General features: G+C 39.8%; 1 protein-coding gene across 1 annotated transcript in view; it reads right to left on the minus strand.

The window, feature by feature from the left end:
* The window catches only part of Dscam1 (Down syndrome cell adhesion molecule 1), a 1,447,516-nt gene that overhangs the window by 934,402 nt on the left and 486,064 nt on the right, over nucleotides 1–27,050 (minus strand). The window contains exon 14 of the mRNA XM_071666240.1: nucleotides 16,220–16,381. Coding sequence (XP_071522341.1) covers nucleotides 16,220–16,381 — 162 coding nt within the window. The remainder of the gene's footprint in view (nucleotides 1–16,219; nucleotides 16,382–27,050) is intronic.

Raw genomic sequence — 27,050 nt, forward strand, 5'->3', positions numbered from 1 at the left:
TCCACACATTTCTCTTACCCTTACATTACTTACTTGACCAAACCACCTCACACCACACATTGTCCTCAAACATCTCATTTCCAGCACATCCACCCTCCTGCGCACAACTCTATCCATAGCCCACACCTCGCAACCATACAACATTGTTGGAACCACTATTCCTTCAAACATACCCATTTTTGCTTTCCGAGATAATGTTCTCGACTTCCACACATTCTTCAAGGCTCCCAGGATTTTCGCCCCCTCCCCCACCCTATGATTCACTTCCGCTTCCATGGTTCCATCCGCTGCCAGATCCACTCCCAGATATCTAAAACACTTTACTTCCTCCAGTTTTTCTCCATTCAAACTTACCTCCCAATTGACTTGACCCTCAACCCTACTGTACCTAATAACCTTGCTCTTATTCACATTTACTCTTAACTCTCTTCTTTCACACACTTTACCAAACTCAGTCACCAGCTTCTGCAGTTTCTCACATGAATCAGCCACAAGCGCTGTACCATCAGCGAACAACAACTGACTCACTTCCCAAGCTCTCTCATCTACAACAGACTTCATTTTTGCCCCTCTTTCCAAAACTCTTGCATTCACCTCCCTAACAACCCCATCCATAAACAAATTAAACAACCATGGAGACATCACACACCCCTGCCGCAAACCTACATTCACTGAGAACCAGTCACTTTCCTCTCTTCCTACACGTACACATGCCTTACATCCTCGATAAAAACTTTTCACTGCTTCTAACAACTTGCCTCCCACACCATATATTCTTAATACCTTCCACACAGCATCTCTATCAACTCTATCATATGCCTTCTCCAGATCCATAAATGCTACATACAAATCCATTTGCTTTTCTAAGTATTTCTCACATACATTCTTCAAAGCTTTCACTGCTTCTAACAGACAGTGTGAATTGTGTGCATGGGTATATATGTACGTGTCTGTGTGTGTATATATATGTGTACATTGAGATGTATAGGTATGTATATTTGCGTGTGTGGACGTGTATGTATATACATGTGTATGGGTGTGGGTGGGCCATTTCTTTCATCTGTTTCCTTGCGCTACCTCGCAAACACGGGAGACAGCGACAAAGCAGGGAAAAAATGCAATTGAGTGGGAGCTGTATAAAAGAAAGAGACCGGAGGTCAAGAGAAAGGTGCAAGAGGTGAAGAAAAGGGCAAATGAGAGTTGGGGTGAGAGAGTATCATTAAATTTTAGGGAGAATAAAAAGATGTTCTGGAAGGAGGTAAATAAAGTGCGTAAGACAAGGGAGCAAATGGGAACTTCAGTGAAGGGCGCAAATGGGGAGGTGATAACAAGTAGTGGTGATGTGAGAAGGAGATGGAGTGAGTATTTTGAAGGTTTGTTGAATGTGTTTGATGATAGAGTGGCAGATATAGGGTGTTTTGGTCGAGGTGGTGTGCAAAGTGAGAGGGTTAGGGAAAATGATTTGGTAAACAGAGAAGAGGTAGTGAAAGCTTTGCGGAAGATGAAAGCCGGCAAGGCAGCAGGTTTGGATGGTATTGCAGTGGAATTTATTAAAAAAGGGGGTGACTGTATTGTTGACTGGTTGGTAAGGTTATTTAATGTACGTATGACTCATGGTGAGGTGCCTGAGGATTGGCGGAATGCGTGCATAGTGCCATTGTACAAAGGCAAAGGGGATAAGAGTGAGTGCTCAAATTACAGAGGTATAAGTTTGTTGAGTATTCCTGGTAAATCATATGGTAGGGTATTGATTGAGAGGGTGAAGGCATGTACAGAGCATCAGATTGGGGAAGAGCAGTGTGGTTTCAGAAGTGGTAGAGGATGTGTGGATCAGGTGTTTGCTTTGAAGAATGTATGTGAGAAATACTTAGAAAAGCAAATGGATTTGTATGTAGCATTTATGGATCTGGAGAAGGCATATGATACAGTTGATAGAGATGCTCTGTGGAAAGTATTAAGAATATATGGTGTGGGAGGAGAGTTGTTAGAAGCAGTGAAAAGTTTTTATCGAGGATGTAAGGCATGTGTACGTATAGGAAGAGAGGAAAGTGATTGGTTCTCAGTGAATGTAGGTTTGCGGCAGGGGTGTGTGATGTCTCCATGGTTGTTTAATTTGTTTATGGATGGGGTTGTTAGGGAGGTAAATGCAAGAGTTTTGGAAAGAGGGATAAGTATGAAGTCTGTTGGGGATGAGAGAGCTTGGGAAGAGTCAGTTGTTGTTCGCTGATGATACAGCGCTGGTGGCTGATTCATGTGAGAAACTGCAGAAGCTGGTGACTGAGTTTGGTAAAGTGTGTGGAAGAAGAAAGTTAAGAGTAAATGTGAATAAGAGCAAGGTTATTAGGTACAGTAGGGTTGAGGGTCAAGTCAATTGGGAGGTGAGTTTGAATGGAGAAAAACTGGAGGAAGTGAAGTGTTTTAGATATCTGGGAGTGGATCTGGCAGCGGATGAAACCATGGAAGCGGAAGTGGATCATAGGGTGGGGGAGGGGGCGAAAATTCTGGGGGCCTTGAAGAATGTGTGGAAGTCGAGAACATTATCTCGGAAAGCAAAAATGGGTATGTTTGAAGGAATAGTGGTTCCAACAATGTTGTATGGTTGCGAGGCGTGGGCTATGGATAGAGTTGTGCGCAGGAGGATGGATGTGCTGGAAATGAGATGTTTGAGGACAATGTGTGGTGTGAGGTGGTTTGATCGAGTGAGTAACGTAAGGGTAAGAGAGATGTGTGGAAATAAAAAGAGCGTGGTTGAGAGAGCAGAAGAGGGTGTTTTGAAGTGGTTTGGGCACATGGAGAGAATGAGTGAGGAAAGATTGACCAAGAAGATATATGTGTCGGAGGTGGAGGGAACGAGGAGAAGAGGGAGACCATATTGGAGGTGGAAAGATAGAGTGATAAAGATTTTGTGTGATCGGGGCCTGAACATGCAGGAGGGTGAAAGGAGGGCAAGGAATAGAGTGAATTGGAGCGATGTGGTAATCCGGGGTTGACGTGCTGTCAGTGGATTGAATCAAGGCATGTGAAGCGTCTGGGGTAAACCATGGAAAGCTGTGTAGGTATGTATATTTGCGTGTGTGGACATATGTATATACATGTGTATGGGGGGGGTTGGGCCATTTCTTTCGTCTGTTTCCTTGCGCTACCTCGCAAACGCGGGAGACAGCGACAAAGTATAATAAATAAAAAAAAAAATATATATATATTGGTTCTCAGTGAATGTAGGTTTGCGGCAGGGGTGTGTGATGTCTCCATGGTTGTTTAATTTGTTTATGGATGGGGTTGTTAGGGAGGTGAATGCATGAGTTTTGGAAAGAGGGGCAAGTATGAAGTCTGTTGTGGATGAGAGAGCTTGGGAAGTGAGTCAGTTGTTGTTCGCTGATGATACAGCGCTGGTGGCTGATTCATGTGAGGAACTGCAGAAGCTGGTGACTGAGTTTGGTAAAGTGTGTGAAAGAAGAAAGTTAAGAGTAAATGTGAATAAGAGCAAGGTTATTAGGTACAGTAGGGTTGAGGGTCAAGTCAATTGGGAGGTAAGTTTGAATGGAGAAAAACTGGAGGAAGTAAAGTGTTTTAGATATCTGGGAGTGGATTTGGCAGCGGATGGAACCATGGAAGCGGAAGTGAATCATAGGGTGGGGAGGGGGCGAAAATTATGGGAGCATCGAAGAATGTGTGGAAGTCGAGAATGTTATCTTGGAAAGCAAAAACGGGTATGTTTGAAGGAATAGTGGTTCCAACAATGATATATGGTTGCAAGGCGTGGGTGATAGAGAGAGTTGTGCGGAGGAGGGTGGTTGTGCTGGAAATGAGATGTTTGAGGACAATATGTGGTGTGAGGTGGTTTGATCGAGTAAGTAATGAAAGGGTAAGAGAGATGTGTGGTAATAAAAAGAGTGTGGTTGAGAGAGCAGAAGAGGGTGTTTTGAAATGGTTTGGTCACATGTAGAGAATGAGTGAGGAAAGATTGTCCAAGAGGATATATGTGTCAGAGGTGGAGGGAACGAGAAGTGGGAGACCAAATTGGAGGTGGAAAGATGGCGTGAAAAACATTTTGAGTGATCGGGGTCTGAACATGCAGGAGGGTGAAAGGCGTGCAAGGAAGAGAAAGAATTGGAACAATGTGGTATACCGGGGTCGATGTGTTGTCAATGGATTGAACCAGGGCATGTGAAGCATCTGGGGTAAACCATGGAAAGTTCTGTGGGGCCTGGATGTGGAAAGGGAGCTGTGGTTTCGGTGCATTATACATGACAGCTAGAGACTGAGTGTGAATGAATGTGGCTTTTGTTGTCTTTTCCTAGTGCTACCTTGCGCATATGCAGAGGGAGGGGGTGATTATTTCATGTGTGGCGGGGTGGCGACAGGAATGAATAAGGGCAAACAGTATGCATTATGTACATGTGTATATATGTATATGTCTGTGTGTGTATACATATGTATCCGTTGAGATGTATATGTGCGTGTGGACGTGTATGTATATACATTTGTATGTAGGTGGGTTGGGCCATTCTTTCGTCTGTTTCCTTGCGCTACCTTGCTAACGCGGAAGACAGCAACAAAGTATAATAAATATAATAAAATGAATATATATATATATTATCTCTCTCACTCCAACTCTCATTTGCCCTCTTTTTCACCTCTTCCACCATTCTCTTGACCTCCTGCCTCTTTCTTTTATACCTCTCCCACTCATTTGCACTATTTCCCTACAAAAATCGTCTAAATGCCTCTCTCTTCTCTTTCACTCATAATCTTACTTCTTCATCCCATCACTCACTACCCTTTCTAATTTGCCCACCTCCCACACTTCTCACACCACAAGCATCTTTTGCACAAGCCATCATTACTTCCCTAAATACATCCCATTCCTCCCTCACTCCCCTAACGTCCTTTGCTCTCACCTTTTTCCATTCTGCACTCAGTCTCTCCTGGTACTTCCTCACACAAGTCTCCTTCCCAAGCTCACTTACTCTCACCACTCTCTTCACCCCAACATTCTTCTCTCTTCTTTTCTGAAAACCTCTACAAATCTTCACCTTTGCCTCCAAGATAATGATCAGACATCCCTCCAGTTGCACATCTCAGCACATTAACATCTGAGAGTCTCTCTTTCATGCACCTATCAATTATCACGTAATCCAATTACGTTCTCTGGCCATCTCTCCTACTTACGTAAGTATACTTATGTATATATCTCTTTTTAAACCTGGTATTCCCAATCATCAGTCCTTTCTCAGCACATAAATCTACAAGCTCTTCACCATTTCCATTTACAACATTGAACACCCCAAGTACACCAATTATTCCCTCAACTGCTATATTACTCATCCTTGCATTCAAATCACCCATCACTATAACCCGGTCTTGTGCATCAAAACTACTAACACTCACTCAGCTGCTCCCATGATCTTTCTTCTCATGCCCAGGTGCATATGCACCAATAATCACCCATCTCTCTCCATCAACTTTCAGTTTTAACTATATCAATCTAGTTTACTTTCTTACACTCTATCATATACTCCCATCAATCCCATTTCAGGGGTAGTGCTACTCCTTCCCTTGCTCTTGTCCTCTCACCAACCCCTGACTTTACTCCCAAAACGTTCCCAAACCAGTCTTCCCCTTTACCCTTTAGCTTCCTTTCACTCAGAGCCAAAACATCCAGGTTCCTTTCCTCAAACACACTACCTATCTCTCCTATTTTTTCATCTTGGTTCCATCCCCACACATTTAGACTCCCCAGTCTGAGCCTTCGAGGAGGATGAGCACTCCCAGCATGACTCCTTCTTCTGTTTTCCCTTTTAGAAAGTTAAAACACAAGGAGGAGAGGGTTTCTAGCCCCTTACTCCTATCCCCTTTAGTCGCCTTCTACGACAAGTGAGGAATGCGTGGGAAGTATTCTTTCGCCCCTATCCCCAAGGATATCATTAAATTTTAGGGAGAATAAAGACAAGAGAACAAATGGGAACAATGGTGAAGGGGGCTAATGGGGAGGTGATAACAAGTAGTAGTGATGTAAGAAGATGGAGTGAGTATTTTGAAGGTTTTTTAAATGTGTTAGATGATAGAGTGGCAGATAGAGGGTGTTTTGGTCGAGGTGGAGTGCAAAGTGAGAGGGTTAGGGAAAATGATTTGGTAAACAGAGAAGAGGTAGTGAAAGCTTTGCGGAAGATGAAAGCTTGCAAGACAGCGAGTTTCGATGGTATTGCAGTGGAATTTATTAAGAAAAGGGGTGACTGTGTTGTTGACTGATTGGTAAGGATACTTAATGTATGTAGGTATGACTCATGGTCAGGTGCCTGAGGAGTGGCAGAATGCATGCATAGTGCCATTGTACAAAGGCAAAGGGGATAAAGATGAGTGCTCAAATTACAGAGGTATAAGTTTGTTGAGTACCCCTGGCAAATTATATGGGAGGGTACTGGTTGAAAGGGTGAAGGCATGTACAGAGCATCAGATTGGGGAAGAGCAGTGTCGTTTCAGAAGTGGTTGAGGATGGATGGATCAGGTGTTTGCTTTGAAGAATGTATGAAAAATACTTAGAAAAAAAATGGATTTCTATGTAGCATTTATGGATCTGGAGAAGACATATGATAGAGTTGACAGCGATGCTCTGTAGAAGGTATTAAGAATATATGGTGTGGGAGGCACGTTGCTAGAAGCAGTGAAAAGTTTTTATCAAGGATGTAAGGCATGTGTATGAGTAGGAAGAGAGGAAAGTGATTGGTTCTCAGTGAATATCGCTTTGCGGCAGGGGTGCGTGATGTCTCCACGGTTGGTTAATTTGTTTATGGATGGAGTTGTTAGGGAGGTGAATGCAAGAGTTTTGGAGAGAGGGGCAAGTATGCAGCCTGCTGTGCATGAGAGTGCTTGAGAAGTGAGTCACTTGTTGTTTGCTGATGATACAGTGCTGGTGGCTGATTCGTGTGAGAAACTGCATAAGCTGGTGACTGAGTTTGGTAAAGTGTGTGAAAGAAGAAAGCTGAGAGTAAATGTGAGTAAGAGCAAGGTTATTAGGTACAGTAGGGTTGAGGGACAAGTCAATTGGGAGGTAAGTTTGAATGGAGAAAAACTGGAGGAGGTGAAGTGTTTTAGATATCTGGGAGTGGATTTGGCAGCGGATGGAACCATGGAAGCGGAAATGAATCACAGGGTGGGGGAGGGGGTGAAAGTTCTGGGAGCGTTGAAGAATGTGTGGAAGACAAGAACATCACCTTGGAAAGCAAAAATGAGTATGTTTGAAGGAATAGTGGTTCCAACAATGTTATATGGTTGCAAGATGTGGGCTATAGATAGAGTTGTGCGCAGGAGGGTGGATGTGTTGTAAAAGAGATGTTTGAGGACAATATGTGGTGTGAGGTGGTTTGATCGAGTAAATAATGAAAGGGTAAGAGAGATGTGTGGTAATAAAAAGAGTGTGGTTGAGAGAGCAGAAGAGGGTGTTTTGAAATGGTTTGGTCACAAGAAGAGAATGAGTGAGGAAAGATTGACAAAGAGGGTATATGTGTCAGAGGTGGAGGGAACGAGGAGAAGTGGGAGACCAAAATGGAGGAGGAAAGATGAAGTGAAAGAGATTTTGGGCGATCAAGGCCTGAACATGCGGGAGGGTGAAAGGCGTGCAAGGAATAGAGTGAATTGGAACGATGTGGTATACCGGGGTCGACCTGCTGTCAATGGATTGAACCAGGGCATGTGAAGTGTCAGGGGTAAACCATGGAAAGTTTTGTGGGGCCTGGATGTGGAAAGGGAGCTGTGGTTTCGGTGCATTATACATGACAGCTAGAGACTGAGTATGAACGAATGTGGCCTTTGTTGTATTTTCTTAGCGCTACCTCAAGCTTATGTGTGGGGGGGGGGGGAAGGTTGTCATTTCATGTGTGGCAGGGTGGTGACGGGAATGAACAAAGGCAGCAAGTATGAATTATGTTCATGTGTATATATGTATATGTCGGTGTATGTATATATATATGTATACGTTGAAATGTATAGGTATGTATATGTGCGTGTGTGGACATGCATATATATATATATATATATATATATATATATATATATATATATATATATATATATATATATATATATATATATATATATATATATATATGCCCCACAGACCTTTCCATGGTTTACCCTAGACACTTCACATGCCCTGGTGCAGTCCACTGACAGCACGTCGACCCCCAGTATACCACATCCTTCCCTTTCACTCTATTCCTTGCATGCCTCTCATCCTCCGGTATGTTTAGGCCCTGATCGCTTAAAATCTTTTTCACTCCATCCTTCCACCACCAATTTGGTCTTCCACTTCTACGTCTTCCCTCCACCTCTGACACATATATCCTCTGTGTCAACCTTTCCTCACTCATTCTCTCCATATGTTCAAACCATTTTAATACACCTTCTTCTGTTATCTCAACCACACTCTTTTTATTTCCACACATCTCTCTAACCCTTTCATTACTCAATCAAACCACCTCACACCACATATTGTCTTCAAACATTTAATTTCCAACCATCTACCCTCCTCCGAACAACCTTATCTATAGCCCATGTCTTGCAAACCCATTTTTGCTCTCCGATATAACGTTCTCTCCTTCCAAAGATCCTTCGTCACTCCCAAAACTTTTGCCCCCCTCCCCCATGCTGTGACTCACTTCTACTTCCATATTTCCATTCACTACGAAGTCCACTCCCATATATCTGAAACACTTCACTTCCTCCAATTTTTCTCCATCCAAACTTACCTCCCAATTAACTTTTACCTGACCCCTACTGAACCTAATAACCTTGCTCTTATTCACATATACACTCAACTTTCTCCTTTCACACACTTTGCTAATCTCAGTCACCAACTTCTGCAGTTTCTCATTCGCATCAGCCACCAGACTGTATTATCGGTGGCTCTCATCCCCAAGACACTGCATACTCACCCCTCTCTCCAAAACTCTTGCATTTACCTCCCTAACCACTCCATCAATAAACAAATAAAATAACCATGGGGACATCACACATCCCTGCTGCACTGGGAACCAATCACTTTTACAATATGAACACTTAATGTAAATGCTTTATACTTTTACAAAATGAAATTCAAGTAAATTTGTCAAGTAAGATCACAGTTTCTATTTACACTAACTCCATACACAAAACACTTCCACTGCATCCAAACAAAATCACTCCATCAGAATCCTCATCTCAAACACCTCAAGCCCTAACCAGGGCTCTTCTGCTGTTCACCTCTCAACCCTATAACTTAAAGTATGCTACTATATGTGTTCTTAAATGATCTACAACCTGTCTTACCTTCCATAACACCATACCTTCCTTGTGTTCTTAAATGATCTACAACCTGTCTTACCTTCTATAACACCATACCTTCCTATGTAAATCTCTAGATGTTTCTCCAAACCACATTCACTTGTATCTTGATTCTTTGCTCTGTCTCCTCAAATTCCAGCTATACAATGTGAAGTGAATATCTTTACTGCTCTTACTCATTACCTATCCTGACCTACATAAACTAGGGTGTTGCATACATACATTAGAGATGGAGAAAATAGTCTATTGTGCAAATTTCCTGTGTACTCTAAAAACAGGTTCTTTTACATCAAAGCTTAAATTAAAGTGCACTTCCAATTCTTCTTTTTCACAAGATATAGTTTACATATATTCCCATGATTCACAAGAAACTTTCAGTTAGAATTCAGTCACCTTTCTATTTGCATCAACATCACATATTCTGTAAATTAGTCTGCAAAAATATTCTTGTTTCACTGAGTCACAATACAACCCTCCCTATTCAGTTAATTTACTGTTACCCTTTGGCATATAGCTAACCATCCACCCAATCTTAGTGTACGAAAACACTGTTTCAGCATCTTTATCAGAATAATATCTTTTTCACTTAACATTTTAAGGGTTTTCTGTAATGTGCTCTTTGTAAAAAAAAAAAAAAATGCAGAATGAAAGGAAATTCTAACAACATTTTGACTGTGTCTGATGATAAGCACCTCTTCAATAGATAATATACTCTTGAACAGTAAGCTAAGAGGAATATCATTCAGACAAGGTAAGCATCAAAACATGCAATATCAGTGATAAACATCAAAGAACATAGCAAGTTTAAAAAGGGTAGAATTACTACACGACGTAGGCTATAAATGAGTCAACATAAGTAGAGACAAAAGGACACAATAGCAGTAATCCAAATGTATTCCAACAGTGTTCAACTGTTCTCAAGGACAGAATACACTTTTCTGCACTCAAAGAAGAGTGAAACATACAGAATCCTTCTCAAACATTTTAGCTCACAACCATCTCCATACCTTCAACTGTGGAAGACTTTGTAGCAATGTTCAAAACTACTAATATTATGCATGCTGGTTTGGCCAATAAATATAAAAAATTTGCCATTTGCTACCATCAAGAAACCATAGTGGTAGACAAAATGAAAACTGTTTACCAAGTATGCACAGAGGAAGAAGGATAGTAGGAAAGCAAGAAAGGGAAGGAAAAGGCAAGAGCATGGGGTAAACAATCAAACAGAGGAGAAAAATGAATTTCTGAAGGATAATATGCACTTTGGAATCTGATAATGTGTATGATATCACTGGGTGAGCTACAGTATCAATATGGCAAATGGAGAGAACCATCACTTTAAGAAGAAACTACCCATCACCAGTGCTTCCAGAGGTGTATATGGGTATACTCATAGAGTTTCTTTTCACTGAGCTTAAGCAGTAAGGTTAGGCATAAAAGTTTTCAAGTTCTGTTCAGACATTATGTTGGACAATACATTCAGATTGCAATCCCAACTACTAAATGAGTAACAACTCCCTAATTACCTCCAAACAGGAAGTTACTAATTATTATGTAACTGGTTGCCTTTTCATTAAAAGCAAGGTAAGCATAAGTTCTTGTTTGCTTCTGAGGCCCAATAATAAGTAGCAGCACCTCAACTAAAGATCCCTTAAGTTCAAAATTAGTCACATTCATTATATTTCTAGGACTTATATTAAGCCTCCTGTGCAAGACCTAGTTCTCTACCCAAACATAATTCAATGCTACTAACCACAAGAAATCTTAGTGGTATGTAACAAACTAGCAAAAAATTTTCTTTTAATTAAGTACATGCTCTGGTTCAGCTCACTGATAGCACACAGCCCCCCATATCACATCGACAAATGTATTCTATCCTATGCATACCTCTCACCCTCCAGAATGTTCAGGCCATGATGCCCTTGAGCCTCCTTCAACCCATCCTTCCAAGTTCAACTTAACCCTTAAACAGTGGTATTCCCTATGTGCACGACTGCAATAATTCATATACATCTTTTTTCTCATGTATAATGATAGACTTGCATGCAAAAGTACAAAGAAATACACAAAAATGCATAAAATCAAACAAAAAATATAATATACCTACCTATGTTTAAGCAAACTAGAGTGCTAGTATGATGCAGTATAGCCAGATACAAGCATATCTAGAGTGATCTTTCCTCACCTAGCAACAAGAGGGGTGGACTTGATGGTCTGATTTGTGTTTTTTGTCACTTTTTGTCACACTTTATACAGATCTTTCATGTGGACACAGGGGTCATGTGAATAACATTAGTAATATTCAAATTAGATTACATTTTCAAAATTTCCATTTTTTCACTTATGTACACAGTAAACTTTATAGCTTTTTGTCTTTACACTTTTGTATATCTTTTCATACATTTTTAGCACAGAAATGCACAAACATCATATACGTACTTCTGTCTTTGATTGCTGAAGTGGGAGTAGGATAGAGTAGATAGAGAAGAACCGTTTCTGTGATATGTCTGGTGTCATCTTTCCTTACCAGGCAATAAAATGGGTAAATATGATGATTTGGTTTGAGTTATCCATCACTTTTTTCACACTGGATGCTGATTTCTCTCATGAGTACAGTGTTGGTGGTGAATGAAATGAATAAAGTTTCCATTAAGCAATAATTTTATGTAGTTTTCATACTTTCTACTTCAGTATGCTTGACAAACTTCAGATAATTTTGTATCATATAGTACTATGCTCTTGGTCTTAGTACTTGCACTGGGAATGAGTCTCTGAATCACTCACTGATACAAAACACATCATATTCTACAACAAAGACACAAATCACTGTTTCCAGAAAGTTATGTCTGGGCCATAGATACCACTATCAAGATGCTGAGGCCTCCTCTGAAGGTCTCCCTCCTTCTTGTAAGAGCCACTAAATCACTCACTTAGTCCTTATTTCTTAACATTTCTCGTGTCATTCTTCTCTTTTCTCACAAACTGATACGTATCATAAGAGTTCCTCCTCATCACTTAGATAATTATTCAACAATCTAGGCACTTTCACAATGTCACCTTGTACAAATAACCCTAGCCAACAGCTTTACACTTATAATGAGAGCAAAATTTCTTCCCACACCTTCCTGGCAATGGAAAAGGCCTATATAGGCTACTAATAGTACAATAAGTAAGCAGGATATCAAAACTGAGGCAAGAAAAGTTATATCGTTATGTGACAGTGGGATTAGCCCTCTAAAGATCTTCAGATTACAGTGGAAGTAGTTTAAGGGTTAAGGAAAAAGATAAATCAATTGTAAGAAATTGCTTCAAGGATTAACAGATCAACAATCTATAGTTATGGTTACTTAATGCCTTAAAATCATAGTTGAAAAACCTAGAAACTTATCATCTTCACTTGTCCCTCTGAGAGCTAAAGAACTTTTATCAAGCAATGATCAAGTTTGTGTCCATCATCCAGCATCAGTTTACCCTTTAATTGAGTTACCTTACCTTCAGTTCAAAGTCTTCAATTTTGAAACAGGATATTTTTCTGAAACTTGACAGGGACAAACTGCAGGATTATGTTGCCTACCCACCCACACTGTGATTTCTCTCTTACTGATAATGTAATCTAATTCATATTGACGTAGGGAGGCTTGAAATGGAGGTACTGCTACCTGGTCAAAGGCTGTGAAAACACCACAGAACTTGTGTTTGCACTGTTTCCGAATGCTTATCATTAGAAGCAATTTGGTAGTCATTATAAATCTACTAGTTGGGCATGCCATACGATTGTGTGGTCCGATTGTATGACTGTTACAGACAAGGAAACCATTCTACCTTCAACTTGCCCTTGTCGAGGCTTTAAAAACCTTTACCTTAAGATAGCTGAACAATGCATTACTTCATCTGTAATGAGTAGCATTTCAACTTTCTTAAAGAAATAAAAAAGAATATATATATATATGCAATCACCAATGGAATATATATATATATATATATATATATATATATATATATATATATATATATATATATATATATATATATATATATATATATACGGATCAAGAAAAGCCCGCAAAAAGTTCAAGAAATAAAAAGAATGATCAAACAACAAATCTCAAAAATGCTAAGCATCAAAAACCTTTGACTTTAAGCTTGGCAGATTTGGCAACTTGTCCCGCAGGATTAGCAGCTACACAAGTATACTCCCCAGCATGTTTTGGTTGGGACTGATGAATGATGAGCTGTGACATCATGGGAGAGGGATAACTTAGAGATACAGAGGTATCAGTAAGTATTAAGCCATCTTTAAGCCAGGTGATGGATGGTGGTGGATCAGACTGTGCCACACAAGTAATTTGGAAGGTATATCCCTCAAATACCTCAGATTCTGGAGTTATTGGCAGGATATGTGGAAGTTCTGAAAGTGTTGGCAAAGTAGGATGGGTAGAAATATGTTGTTATTACTTGCATATACAGTGCTTTTAAAGCATATTTCATATAAGATTCTACGGAAAAACCTATTACCACCAGAAATTTAACTTTATAAAAAAAAATGGAAATCATCTTACAAAAATGATGAATTAGTTTATGAAATAAGATGCTTTATTCCACATGAAAGGAAAATAATCAATAATAGACTTAAATATATTAGACACCTTCAGTTTGATCATTACATTACACAATGATGAATAACTCTCCATCTTGAATGCAATGTGGCTGATTCATCATCAACAGAAACCTGAGCAGACTGTCATATGGAAGTTGATGGTTGCAATATGGTGAATCACCTAAACTCTTCATATGTATGCCTGAGTACTCTTCGCCCACAAAACTTCTCTGAGAACAACTATCTGATTTTATAGAGCAAAGTTTACCATATGATCATATGCCACAGCCCTGAAACAAAGCTAATGCCTGAAAAGAATAAATGATATTCTGAAAGAAATCCAGTAATGCCTTTTCTATCAATATGCAACTAAAAATCATGACAAAATATAAAAAACAATCAGTCATTAAGGTATAAGGAAACCATAAATAAGAAAAATGAGGACAGACTCACGAAGGATAGAAGAAACAAAACATTCATTTAGCCCCCGCCATGAATTCAACCCATGCATTCTGGATTGTCTGTAACTTTAAGTATCAGATCATGATGCTGGCTTTAGGGTATTTCATAAAATACCAAAATGCTGAAAAGACAATAAAATAGTGGTTATGGCTGAAGAAAATTTTTAATCAGTCCCTCAAGGGGATTTTCAAAATGCACTGAGAAACCCTATTTTCACAAGGTTCCTCCTATTTTAATCTTTGTTCATTTTCATGTAACTGCATTTCATTCTCTTTCATGCTGTTATCTTACAAAATACACTTAATATTTAAGTTTCCTCGAAGAACTTTCTGATCTAACGTTGAAAATTTAAATCAGTTCATTTACCCAAACTTGCAAAAAACAGTTCAATTTTGCACCTCAATACATGAAATATCTTCCTGACGTGCATAAGCAGTAAAGATGAAGGTGGAATTGCACGTGTATCAACAAATGTGAGAATCATAAACCAACCATGGGTTAGTCTTGTGAATATAACTCTCACAAAAATTACCTCGAACAATCAAAGCATCAGAATATGCAGCTGTGCCCACCAAGTTGGTTGCCACACATGTGTATTTTCCAGAGTGGTGTGGACAGAGTGCCATGAATCTTAGCACTGAGTATCGGTCACCTAGCTGGTTCACCACTACACGAGGATCCACACCATCCTTCCCACTTACTACATCTATGGCTTCATCACCAGGATCATCAGGTACAGAAGTCACATTATCAGTCCTAGAGAGAGATCCACAAGAGTCCTCTATAGGATGCCTACGTTCACGGCGATCTCCTGGGGCATGCCACAGGTCAAGAGGACTTGAATCCAACCTTACAGGAATGATTGGCTGATTATCCTTATACCAGGTGAGGTCAATGGGAGAATCCCCAGCTTCAACTATGCAGTGGAACAAAAACTCCGATCCTACATCAGGTTCACCAGCAGCCACAAAAGGGTAGATCTGTGGAGGTTCTGTGATCCACCAACAGTAGAGATGTAATAGACATGGCAAATTTATAGATGCAATAAAATAAATGTGGTTATTAAAGAAACTTAGCTGACCTTAAATATACAAAATATTCATGAAATGAATACTTACTTTTCATACTCTTACACTTCTGTAGTGCCATAGTGCAATCATATAAAATTCAGCTGAAAGGTAAATTCTTACAGAGCATATGTTCCTATCTTACAAAATCAATATTAGTTAATAAGTACCACAATAACTTAACTCTTACTTATAAATTTTATATAACAGTAACATTATACACACTGCCATATGCTTATTTACCTCATTCTCAACAAATGTTTGCTCATATAATTTAAAAACATTGTTTTACTTAAGATTAAGTAAAAGTAATTGAATATAATTATCAACTCGTATTATGATAAAATGCCTAACCTGCTTAATCTACTATCAATAGGAATGACAGGTAACAAACATATCTGCTGAAATATTAAAGGCAATGGAAATACTTTCTAATGTGCATTATATACACTGTATATTCTCTTCAAACAAAACCAGCAATCTAATTATAACAAGAAATAACAATAAAACTTTAATATCTTCCAGGTAAAGAACCATGAACCTTGTATGAGATAGAAAAGTAAATATTTACTGACAATGTCATCAATCAAATCAACAGCAAGTTTGTTTATTTTGTTTATTAAAATGTGGCAAAATTATCTGGACAATCAAGATTCTAATTATGTGCATCAAGGACAGTTTATGAACTGCTAAATTTTATTCTTACAAAAATCAGATACTGACCAGTCATTCCTACCATTGTACAACACAAAATAAGAAACAGTATACTTACCCATAACTTGGATATCGAGATCACCACGAGCAGTATATCCCTGACTGTTACGAGCCACACAAGTGTACCTTCCCTGATCGGAGTTACGCTCAACAGCTTCAACAATAAGTGAGCCATTGGTGAAAGTTTTCTGACGACGGTTGATGGGAAGCATACGGCCACCTTGATAAAGTGTCAGAGTCATTAGATACCGTAAACTTAAAATTGCATTCCATCTATTTATGCTTAAAGTTCTTAAATTTTGTTCATAAATATTCACTATTGCCCATATCTAATAACAATCTGTAAGACCATAATGTCACCTTAACAGCCTGAGAAATACAGTAAAAAATATTCAGTTCTTTTTAAGTGTATTATCTAAGATGTCTACTATAACTATAAATCTTATGAATACAATGTCATCAACACATTCAGTATCAACACAAAATATATACAAAAAGAAACCATAAACCATTTTTCTATGTTCACCATTTCCCATACTAGCAAGGTAGTGCCAAGAACAGACAAAAATAATGGCTTCATTTGCTCGCAGCCTCACTCTAGCTGTCGTGTATAATACACCAAAATCAGAGCCCCCTATCCACAATTATACCCCGCAGACCTATCCAAGGTTTTCACTGACCACTTCATATGCTATCTATATCTCTAACACCTGTTCCCTATGGAACTCCCCCAAGGGGGTGGCCACAGCATTAGAGACTCCGTGACTATTGAACTCCAAAGCTGCTTCTAAGCCTTTAGTGCCTCACCATTAACAGGCCACTGGCAGAGGGAAAGTCCAGCACAGTGTTCGCAAATGCTCATACCTCATGTTCCTATTGACTACTTCTACCTAATAATCCTACCTAATATTCCTATCTACTACTTCTACCTAATGTTTCTACCCATATGTTCCTTCCTACTAACTGTCAATTGCTCCTACCTACTACTTCAGTCTAATGCTCCTACCATTTTGCCACAAGGCAGGGCTAGCACAGAGCACTCACCACAAGAAAATCTAGAATTAAAAAGAATGAGCTGTGTAAGTTAAGTGCTGTCAAGCATTATGTAAGACATGAAGAAATTGTACACTTGTACACAAAATGCCAGTAGTCCACATGTGGGTGAGACAGAAAGAAAAGACAGCTACTTGGGTCAGAGGAATGTTACTTGACAACCACTGAAGTGCTGGCTCACTACCCAGCTGTTACTAACCCTCCTGATACCCACACAGGTAGTACTGGTAATATACCTCCCTGGTCATTGGCTGCCTACCAAGTACTACCTACCAGGGATTCATATGTCCTGACTCATATCCCATAGATAGTACTTTATCAATCAGTCTACCAATATTGATTCTATTCTTAATTGCAAGAAGGAGATCAGGTACATAAAGCCTCTCAGTTCACTCATAATGTCCTTAACCCTGCTCCAGTATGTTAAAATCTTTTGTGTTAAAGCTAACATTAAAAGTTCTACATTTTTACGTGGCACAGTAATCAATTCATCTAAATAGATCCGAGTTCCCATACTGATGACCACATACATAAGGTAAATGAGGGAAAGTTTTAAGTATAATAATCTTTGATGACATAATGCCAAGTAAGCAATACACTGAAACAGTAGAACTGATGAAAATAAATTCTAGGATTCACTGGCTGGAAATCAAATTCAAGACTAAGGAGCTAATTCACACTTTACCATTCACTGGTGCATCCGAACCTTCAACATCAAGTTCAAACTTAGTCATCCTACTTGAAAAAAGACAAAAAAGAAAGGGAGAGGACAATGGTGATCAATAAAAAAGGGTTAAGAGGTGATTTAATCCCACAATTCAAAATTCTGATAATCTTGACCTAAGGAGCTATCTAAGGCTCCATTTGTCTGATTTCACAAATAGTAATGGACACAAATTCATAGACATATGTTTTACTTCAAACTGAGCAAAGTACTTTTTCTTCAACAAGATTGTAAACATATACAATGATTTACCAAACAGAGTAGTTAAAAGCAGCACTACAGATATGTTTAATGACTTGACAAATATTTAAATTCAAGTCCACAATTGACAGTACTTGCTCCCCATACTTCGATACAAGTTTAAAAGTTTTCTTTAACTCCCCTGTATGCTTTTCTACTCTTACCACACAAATCTCTAAGTTTCTAATCTCTTCCTCTATCACTCGGCCTCATACAACTCCACAATCTGTTACTAACTGAATTCCTTTGTATAAAAAACTATTCTACTACACTAAATCCAAAATCATTCCACCAGCAACTTCATCTGAAATATTTTTAGCACTAATCAATTCATGCAAATTCTTTCAATCTCTTCTGCAATCTACTTCCTTTCTTTGTACCTCAAACCATACTACAGGGACCTCTTGATTAATGCCATTTTTAGAATAATGGGCACAGACCATTTACACCGTTTTTCAAATTACGCAGTATTAAGTCTGGAATAACGTGATCATCACCGGGCTGGCAGCGTGGTGGTGTGGCTTTACCAGCACTGCATGAGAAGTGTGTAAACACAGTGTGGTTACAGTCTAAAGCTACAGAGTGATAAAGTATTTTGTGCTGCAGTATACTGAATACTGCACATGTTTTACCCCCTTGCATCAAGCCCCCACAGTGGTACTTACTTCTGTCTATCGATCTTTGTCTCTAATGCCTAAACCCTCTAGGAACTCCCAGCAAGGGAATGGCCATGGAAAAAGAGTCTTCACTTATCCCCGTCCTTACATGCCTCCCTTGCCTACACCATTCCAAGCATTCTTCCACCATTTCTTTCCCTTCAGTGAACTTCCACTCTACTTCCCTGTCACAGGTTGTCTTCCTCTCATACCGGTCCCTCTAATTGTACTATCATACAATCTCCTTGTAAATTCCCAATCTTCCTTTCCTTCCACATGTTACTCACTGAATTCCTTTGTATAAAAAACTATTCTACTACACTAAATCCAAAATCATTCCACCAGCAACTTCATCTGAAATATTTTTAGCACTAATCAATTCATGCAAATTCTTTCAATCTCTTCTGCAATCTACTTCCTTTCTTTGTACCTCAAACCATACTACAGGGACCTCTTGATTAATGCCATTTTTAGAATAATGGGCACAGACCATTTACACCGTTTTTCAAATTACGCAGTATTAAGTCTGGAATAACGTGATCATCACCGGGCTGGCAGCATGGTGGTGTGGCTTTACCAGCACTGCATGAGAAGTGTGTAAACATAGTGTGGTTACAGTCTAAAGCTACAGAGTGATAAAGTATTTTGTGCTGCAGTATACTGAATACTGCACATGTTTTACCCCCTTGCATCAAGCCCCCACAGTGGTACTTACTTCTGTCTATCGATCTTTGTCTCTAATGCCTAAACCCTCTAGGAACTCCCAGCAAGGGAATGGCCATGGAAAAAGAGTCTTCACTTATCCCCGTCCTTACATGCCTCCCTTGCCTACACCATTCCAAGCATTCTTCCACCATTTCTTTCCCTTCAGTGCACTTCCACTCTACTTCCCTGTCACAGGTTGTCTTCCTCTCATACCGGTCCCTCTAATTGTACTATCATACAATCTCCTTGTAAATTCCCAATCTTCCTTTCCTTCCACATGCCCAAACCACCTCAAAGTATCATGTTTCACTCTCTACTACTCCAAAGTACATTTGCTTTACATTCGTTTCTATAACAAATCTTTCATGCACCCCATATTTCTTTCATCATTTCATCTAGTCTTACCACAAGTTCCTCTTAAGAAACATGCTGTCAATTAATCCTTTCTTCATTTCCATACTTACATCTCTGCCCTTCATTATTCTATGAAGGAACCCAATCACTCTTCCACCCTGTACTGCTCTCTCCTTCATCTGTCCTTCCATATCACCAAACACCCAACATAACTCCCAAATACTTAAATTCTGTCACCTCTTCCACTCTTTCTCTCCCTGTAAATATACACTGTTTATTGCACTCTCTTCTCTCACATTTTAGGGCTTTGCAAAATCTATACTTTCACTCTGTTTCCATTAAAACACCATTACTTTACTTTTACTCACATTTACCTTCAGACACTTATGCTTATACAACATAAAACACACTTAAACATTCAGTAACCTCTCTTCACTCTGTGTTGTTTGCAAAAACAACACAGATTCATCCACAAACATGCTTGTCATTAGCCAGTATACCCCACCACTACACTCCATCTCTGCACCCACTTTCCCTAGTTTTGCTTTCATCTCTCTGATCAATTCATCAATATACATGTTAAAAAGCCTTGCCTCACACCCACATCTATGCCGAAACTTTTGCTCAACTCTCCATTCATTCTCACATGCATTTGCTCCTCTATTCAAGGCTTTCACACCATCCAGCTGTTGTTCCTCTAAACCATATATCCTTAAAACACCCCATAAGTCATTCCATCTGACTCTCATATGTTTCTCCAGATACATAGAAGCTGCATATAGCTTCTTACCTTTCACTAGATACTTTTCAAGTCATGCTCACAGCAAAAACCTGATCCACACATCCCTACCTTTCTTAAAGCTCCTTTACTCCTCACTTATTCTACAGGCAGTCACTTCCATCACTCTGTCAATCAACACTCCTGTACTCACTTTTCCTGGTATACTAAACAGACATATTCCCCTGTAATTGCAACACACATCCTCAGCACCTTTTCCTATGAATACAGGAACAATAATAGCTTTGACCCAATCCTCAAGCACAGCACTGCTGCTTCCATGCTGAATTATATATCAAATGCATCCACTCCACCCAATACTTCAACATTTAAGCCAAAATCCCAACCAATCCATGGCCCTTTCCTACCTTTAACCTCATTATTGCCTTTTTAACTCCCTTCTTGCTATAGGCCCCTACACTTGTATTCCTTTCCTTCCATCTTCCATACCCATTCATATAACATCTGCTGCCTTACCTCTCCCACATTCATCAGTTTTTCAAAGTACGCTTTCCATCTTCCTTTCACTTCCCCTTTTTACTCAGCAACTCCCCTTCCTTACTTCTCACGATGACACTTCCACTCTTTCATCCAACTTTTTCCAATATAATTTCTTGTTTTCCCTAAACTTTTCACTCAACTTGCTTCCAAAATTTTCATCTACTCTTTCTTCGCTCTCCTCTTTCAGCTTCTTCACATACCACTTACACATCTTATATTCTTCCCTCCCAACTTCCACTAGCACATTCCTTAAAAACAATCTACCATAAGCCTTTTTCTTCATCTCCAAAACATTCTTGATGTCATTCATCGACCATGCATTTCCCCTTTTATTCCTATATCTCACAACCTTGTATTACACTACTAATTCTACAAACTTTAACAATCTTTCTCTCAACATATTAAACACCTCATTCACACATAACTGCAACCCTGCATTAACTGCACTTTCATCTAAACTTTGTGTCACCCTTCTTTCACACTCCTCCTTGTATTCTTTCTTATTCATCTTTTCACTTGCCAATACTTTTACCTTACCATTTTTCCTTATGCCATACCTCTACTTTAATCTTCACCTTCATGAATAACTCTAAAGAATCCTCTCACAACTTTAGAATCCAGCACAAACTTTCTTTACCTTTCATCTAATGCCACTTCGTCAATCAAACCTTTTGCTCTTCTCTTCCATCATTTCTCATCCATGTATATATCTGGATCATATTGTGCTGGAAAAAGGTGTCTGCTAGGAATAAACCCTTCTCAGTACTGGTGGTGCTAAAACACATAAGGCCCTCATCACTGAGGTTAAGATGAACATGCTCAAATGTTACGAGAGAAGTGAAAAAACATCTGATATAAAGCACACCCCTGGGCTTCATGAATCAACTTTATGAACCATTCCTTTTAGTGTACAGAAGATGATAAAGGAGAGTGCCAAAAGTGGATCATTAATCAGTGCATCTAAGACCTGCAGTCCTGAAGTTTGATTATGGATAGAATGAAACAAATGTACATGATATGAAGTACTCTATAGTTCCTCGTACATATGTACTGTAGTTCTTCAATGGTATAATCTTCATTACTTATAATATTTGATTCATGCAACCATTTTCAAGAACGTGTCTGTCACATAAATCTAGACAACCCCTGTACTATATGCATTCTTGAGAAAACTATTATCTAATTCACTTTCTAAATAACTGTACCATCATTAAAGAAGCCTCTGTCACATGCTTTCCTAATGAATTCTTCACATCATATATCTCTCTAATATATGTCTGATCATTATCTTGTGGAGGCTAAGGTGAAGATTAGTATGGGTTTTCAGAAAAGGGGAGTGAATGTTGGGGTGAAGAAGGTGGTGAGAGTAAGTGAGCTTGGGAAGGAGACCTGTGTGGGGAAGTACCAGGAGAGACTGTGTACAAAATGGAAAAAGGTGAGAACAATGGAAGTAAGGGGAGTGGGGGAGGAATGGGATGTATTTAGGGAATCAGTGATGGATTGCGCAAAAGATGCTTGTGGCATGAGAAGAGTGGGAGGTGGGCTGTTTAGAAAGGGTAGTGAGTGGTGGGATGAAGAAGTAAGAGTATTAGTGAAAGAGAAGAGAGAGGCATTTGGACGATTTTTGCAGGGAAAAAATGCAATTGAGTGGGAGAAGTATAAAAGAAAGAGACAGGAGGTCAAGAGAAAGGTGCAAGAGGTGAAAAAAAGGGCAAATGAGAGTTGGGGTGAGAGACTATCATTAAATTTTAGGGAGAATAAAAAGATGTTCTGGAAGGAGGTAAATAGGGTGCGTAAGACAAGGGAGCAAATGGGAACTTCAGTGAAGGGCGTAAATGGGGAGGTGATAACAAGTAGCGGTGATGTGAGAAGGAGATGGAATGAGTATTTTGAAGGTTTGTTGAATGTGTCTGATGACAGAGTGGCAGATATAGGGTGTTTTGGTCGAGGTGGTGTGCAAAGTGAGAGGGTTAGGGAAAATGATTTGGTAAACAGAGAAGAGGTAGTAAAAGCTTTGCGGAAGATGAAAGCCGGCAAGGCAGCAGGTTTGGATGGTATTGCAGTGGAATTTATTAAAAAAGGGGGTGACTGTATTGTTGACTGGTTGGTAAGGTTATTTAATGTATGTATGACTCATGGTGAGGTGCCTGAGGATTGGCGGAATGCGTGCATAGTGCCATTGTACAAAGGCAAAGGGGATAAGAGTGAGTGCTCAAATTACAGAGGTATAAGTTTGTTGAGTATTCCTGGTAAATTATATGGGAGGGTATTGATTGAGAGGGTGAAGGCATGTACAGAGCATCAGATTGGGGAAGAACAGTGCGGTTTCAGAAGTGGTAGAGGATGTGTGGATCAGGTGTTTGCTTTGAAGAATGTATGTGAGAAATACTTAGAAAAGCAAATGGATTTGTATGTAGCATTTATGGATCTGGAGAAGGCATATGATAGAGTTGATAGAGATGCTCTGTGGAAGGTATTAAGAATATATGGTGTGGGAGGCAAGTTGTTAGAAGCAGTGAAAAGTTTTTATCGAGGATGTAAGGCATGTGTACGTGTAGGAAGAGAGGAAAGTGATTGGTTCTCAGTGAATGTAGGTTTGCGGCAGGGGTGTGTGATGTCTCCATGGTTGTTTAATTTATTTATGGATGGGGTTGTAAGGGAGGTAAATGCAAGAGTCCTGGAAAGAGGGGCAAGTATGAAGTCTGTTGGGGATGAGAGAGCTTGGGAAGTGAGTCAGTTGTTGTTCGCTGATGATACAGCGCTGGTGGCTGATTCATGTGAGAAACTGCAGAAGCTGGTGACTGAGTTTGGTAAAGTGTGTGGAAGAAGAAAGTTGAGAGTAAATGTGAATAAGAGCAAGGTTATTAGGTACAGTAGGGGTGAGGGTCAAGTCAATTGAGAGGTGAGTTTGAATGGAGAAAAACTGGAGGAAGTGAAGTGTTTTAGATATCTGGGAGTGGATCTGTCAGCGGATGGAACCATGGAAGCGGAAGTGGATCATAGGGTGGGGGAGGGGGCGAAAATTTTGGGAGCCTTGAAAAATGTGTGGAAGTCGAGAACATTATCTCGGAAAGCAAAAATGGGTATGTTTGAGGGAATAGTGGTTCCAACAATGTTGTATGGTTGCGAGGCGTGGGCTATGGATAGAGATGTGCGCAGGAGGATGGATGTGCTGGAAATGAGATGTTTGAGGACAATGTGTGGTGTGAGGTGGTTTGATCGAGTAAGTAACGTAAGGGTAAGAGAGATGTGTGGAAATAAAAAGAGCGTGGTTGAGAGAGCAGAAGAGGGTGTTTTGAAATGGTTTGGGCACATGGAGAGAATGAGTGAGGAGAGATTGACCAAGAGGATATATGTGTCGGAGGTGGAGGGAACGAGGAGAAGAGGGAGACCAAATTGGAGGTGGAAAGATGGAGTGAAAAAGATTTTGTGTGATCGGGGCCTGAACATGCAGGAGGGTGAAAGGAGGGCAAGAAATAGAGTGAATTGGAGTCATGTGGTATACAGGGGTTGACGTGCTGTCAGTGGATTGAAGCAAGGCATGTGAAGCGTCTGGGGTAAACCATGGAAAGCTGTGTAGGTATGTATATTTGCGTGTGTGGACGTGTATATGTACATGTGTATGGGGGGGGGGGTTGGGCCATTTCTTTCGTCTGTTTCCTTGCGCTACCTCGCAAACGCGGGAGACAGCGACAAAGTATAAAAAAAAAAAAAAAAAAAAAAAATATTCAGTCTATACTTCATCTATCTTTATCAATTCAAAAAAGCTATGTAAATTAATGGAGACATCATGCACCCCTGCCACAAACCAGCATTCACTGGGAACCAATCACTTTCCTCTCTCTGTACTCGTACATATACCTTACATCCTCAATAAAAACTTTTCAATGCTTCTAACGACTTACCTCACACACCATATATTCTTAATACCTTCCACAAAGCATCTCTATCAACTCCATCATATGCCCACTCCAGATACATAGATGCTACATACAAATCCATTTGTTTTTAAGTATTTCTCACATACATTCTTCAAAGCAAACACCTGATCCACACATCCTCTACCACTTCTGAAACCACACTGCTCTTCCCCAATCTGATGCTCTGTACATGCCTTCACCCTCTCAATCAATACCCTCCCATTAATTTCCCAGGAATACTCAACAAACTTATACCTCTGTAATTTGAACACTCACCTTTATCCCCTTTGCCTTTATACAATGGCACTATGCATGCATTTCACTAATCCTCAGGCATTTCACCATGAACCATACTCACATTGAATATCCTCACCAACCAGTCAGCAACACAGTCAACCCCTTTTTTAATAAGTTCCAATGCAATACCATCCAAAACCGCTGCCTTGCCGGCTTTCATCTTCCGCAAAGCTTTCACTACCTCTTCTCTGTTTACCAAACCATTCTCCCTGACCCTCTCACTTTGCACACCACACCTCGACCAAAACACCCTGTATCTACCACTCTATCATCAGACACATTCAACAAACCTTCAAAATACTCACTCCTCTCCATCTAACTTCACCACTTGTTATCACCTCCCCATTAGCCCCCTTCACTGATATTCCTATTTGCTCTCTTGTCTTATGCACTTTATTTACCTCCTTCCAAAGCATCTTTTTATTCTCCCTAAAATTTAACGATACTCTCTCACCCCAACTCTCATTTGCCCTCTTTTTCACCTCTTGCACTTTTCTCTTGACCTCCTGCCTCTTTCTTTTATGCATCTCCCAGTCATTTACACTATTATAATTAGGCTACTATATTATACTTAATTGCCATCTTCCATATTAGCAAGGGAGCACAAGGAAACAGAAGAGGAATGGTACAACCAACCCAACCACATACAGATGTATATACATAGACGCCCACATACGCACATATACATATATATGTATACATTTCAACGTATACATACATATACATACACAGACATATACATATATATACACATGTATATATCCATACTTTCTGCTTCCATCCCTTCCCAGCACCACCCTGCCACACACAAAATAGCATTCCCCCTCTCCCCTCCTTCAAGGAAATGCCAGGAACAGACAAAAAAGCCACATTCATTCACACTCACAGACTGTCTGTCATGTGTAATGCACCGAAACCACAGCTCCCTTTCCACATCTAGGCATCACAAAACTTTCCATGGTTTATCCCAGACACTTCATATGCCCTGGTTCAATCTACTGACAACACATCGACCCCAGTATACCATAATGTTCCAATTCACTCTATTCCTTGCATGCCTTTCACTCTCCAGTATGTTCAGGCCCTGATCATTCAAAATCTTTTTAACTTCATCCTTCCACTTCCAGTTTGGTCTCCCTCTTCTTCTTCGTCCCTCCACCTATGACACATATATCCTCTTTGTCAATCTTTCCTCACTCATTCTCTCCATGTGTCCAAACAATTTCAACACACCCACTTCTGCTCTCTCAACCACAGTCTTTTTATTACCACGCATCTCTCTTACCCTTAAATTACTTACTCGATCAAACCACCTCACACCACACATTGTCCTCAAATATTTCATTTCCAGCACATCCATCCTCCTCTGCACAACCCTATCGATAGCACATACCTCACAACCATATAACATTGTTGGAACCACTATTCCTTCAAACATACCCATTTTTGTTCTCGAAGATAATGTTCTCGCCTTCCACACATTCTTCAACACTCCCAGAACCTTCACTCTCTCCCCCACCCTGTGACTAACTTCCTCTCCCATGGTTCCATCCACTGTTAAATCCACTCCCAGATATCTAAAACACTTCACTTCCTCCAGTTTTTCTCCATTCAAAATCACCTCCCAATTAACTTGTCCCTCAACCCTACTGAACCTAATA

The sequence above is a fragment of the Panulirus ornatus genome, chromosome 11 (genome assembly GCF_036320965.1).
Source record: "Panulirus ornatus isolate Po-2019 chromosome 11, ASM3632096v1, whole genome shotgun sequence".
NCBI lineage: Eukaryota > Metazoa > Arthropoda > Malacostraca > Decapoda > Palinuridae > Panulirus > Panulirus ornatus.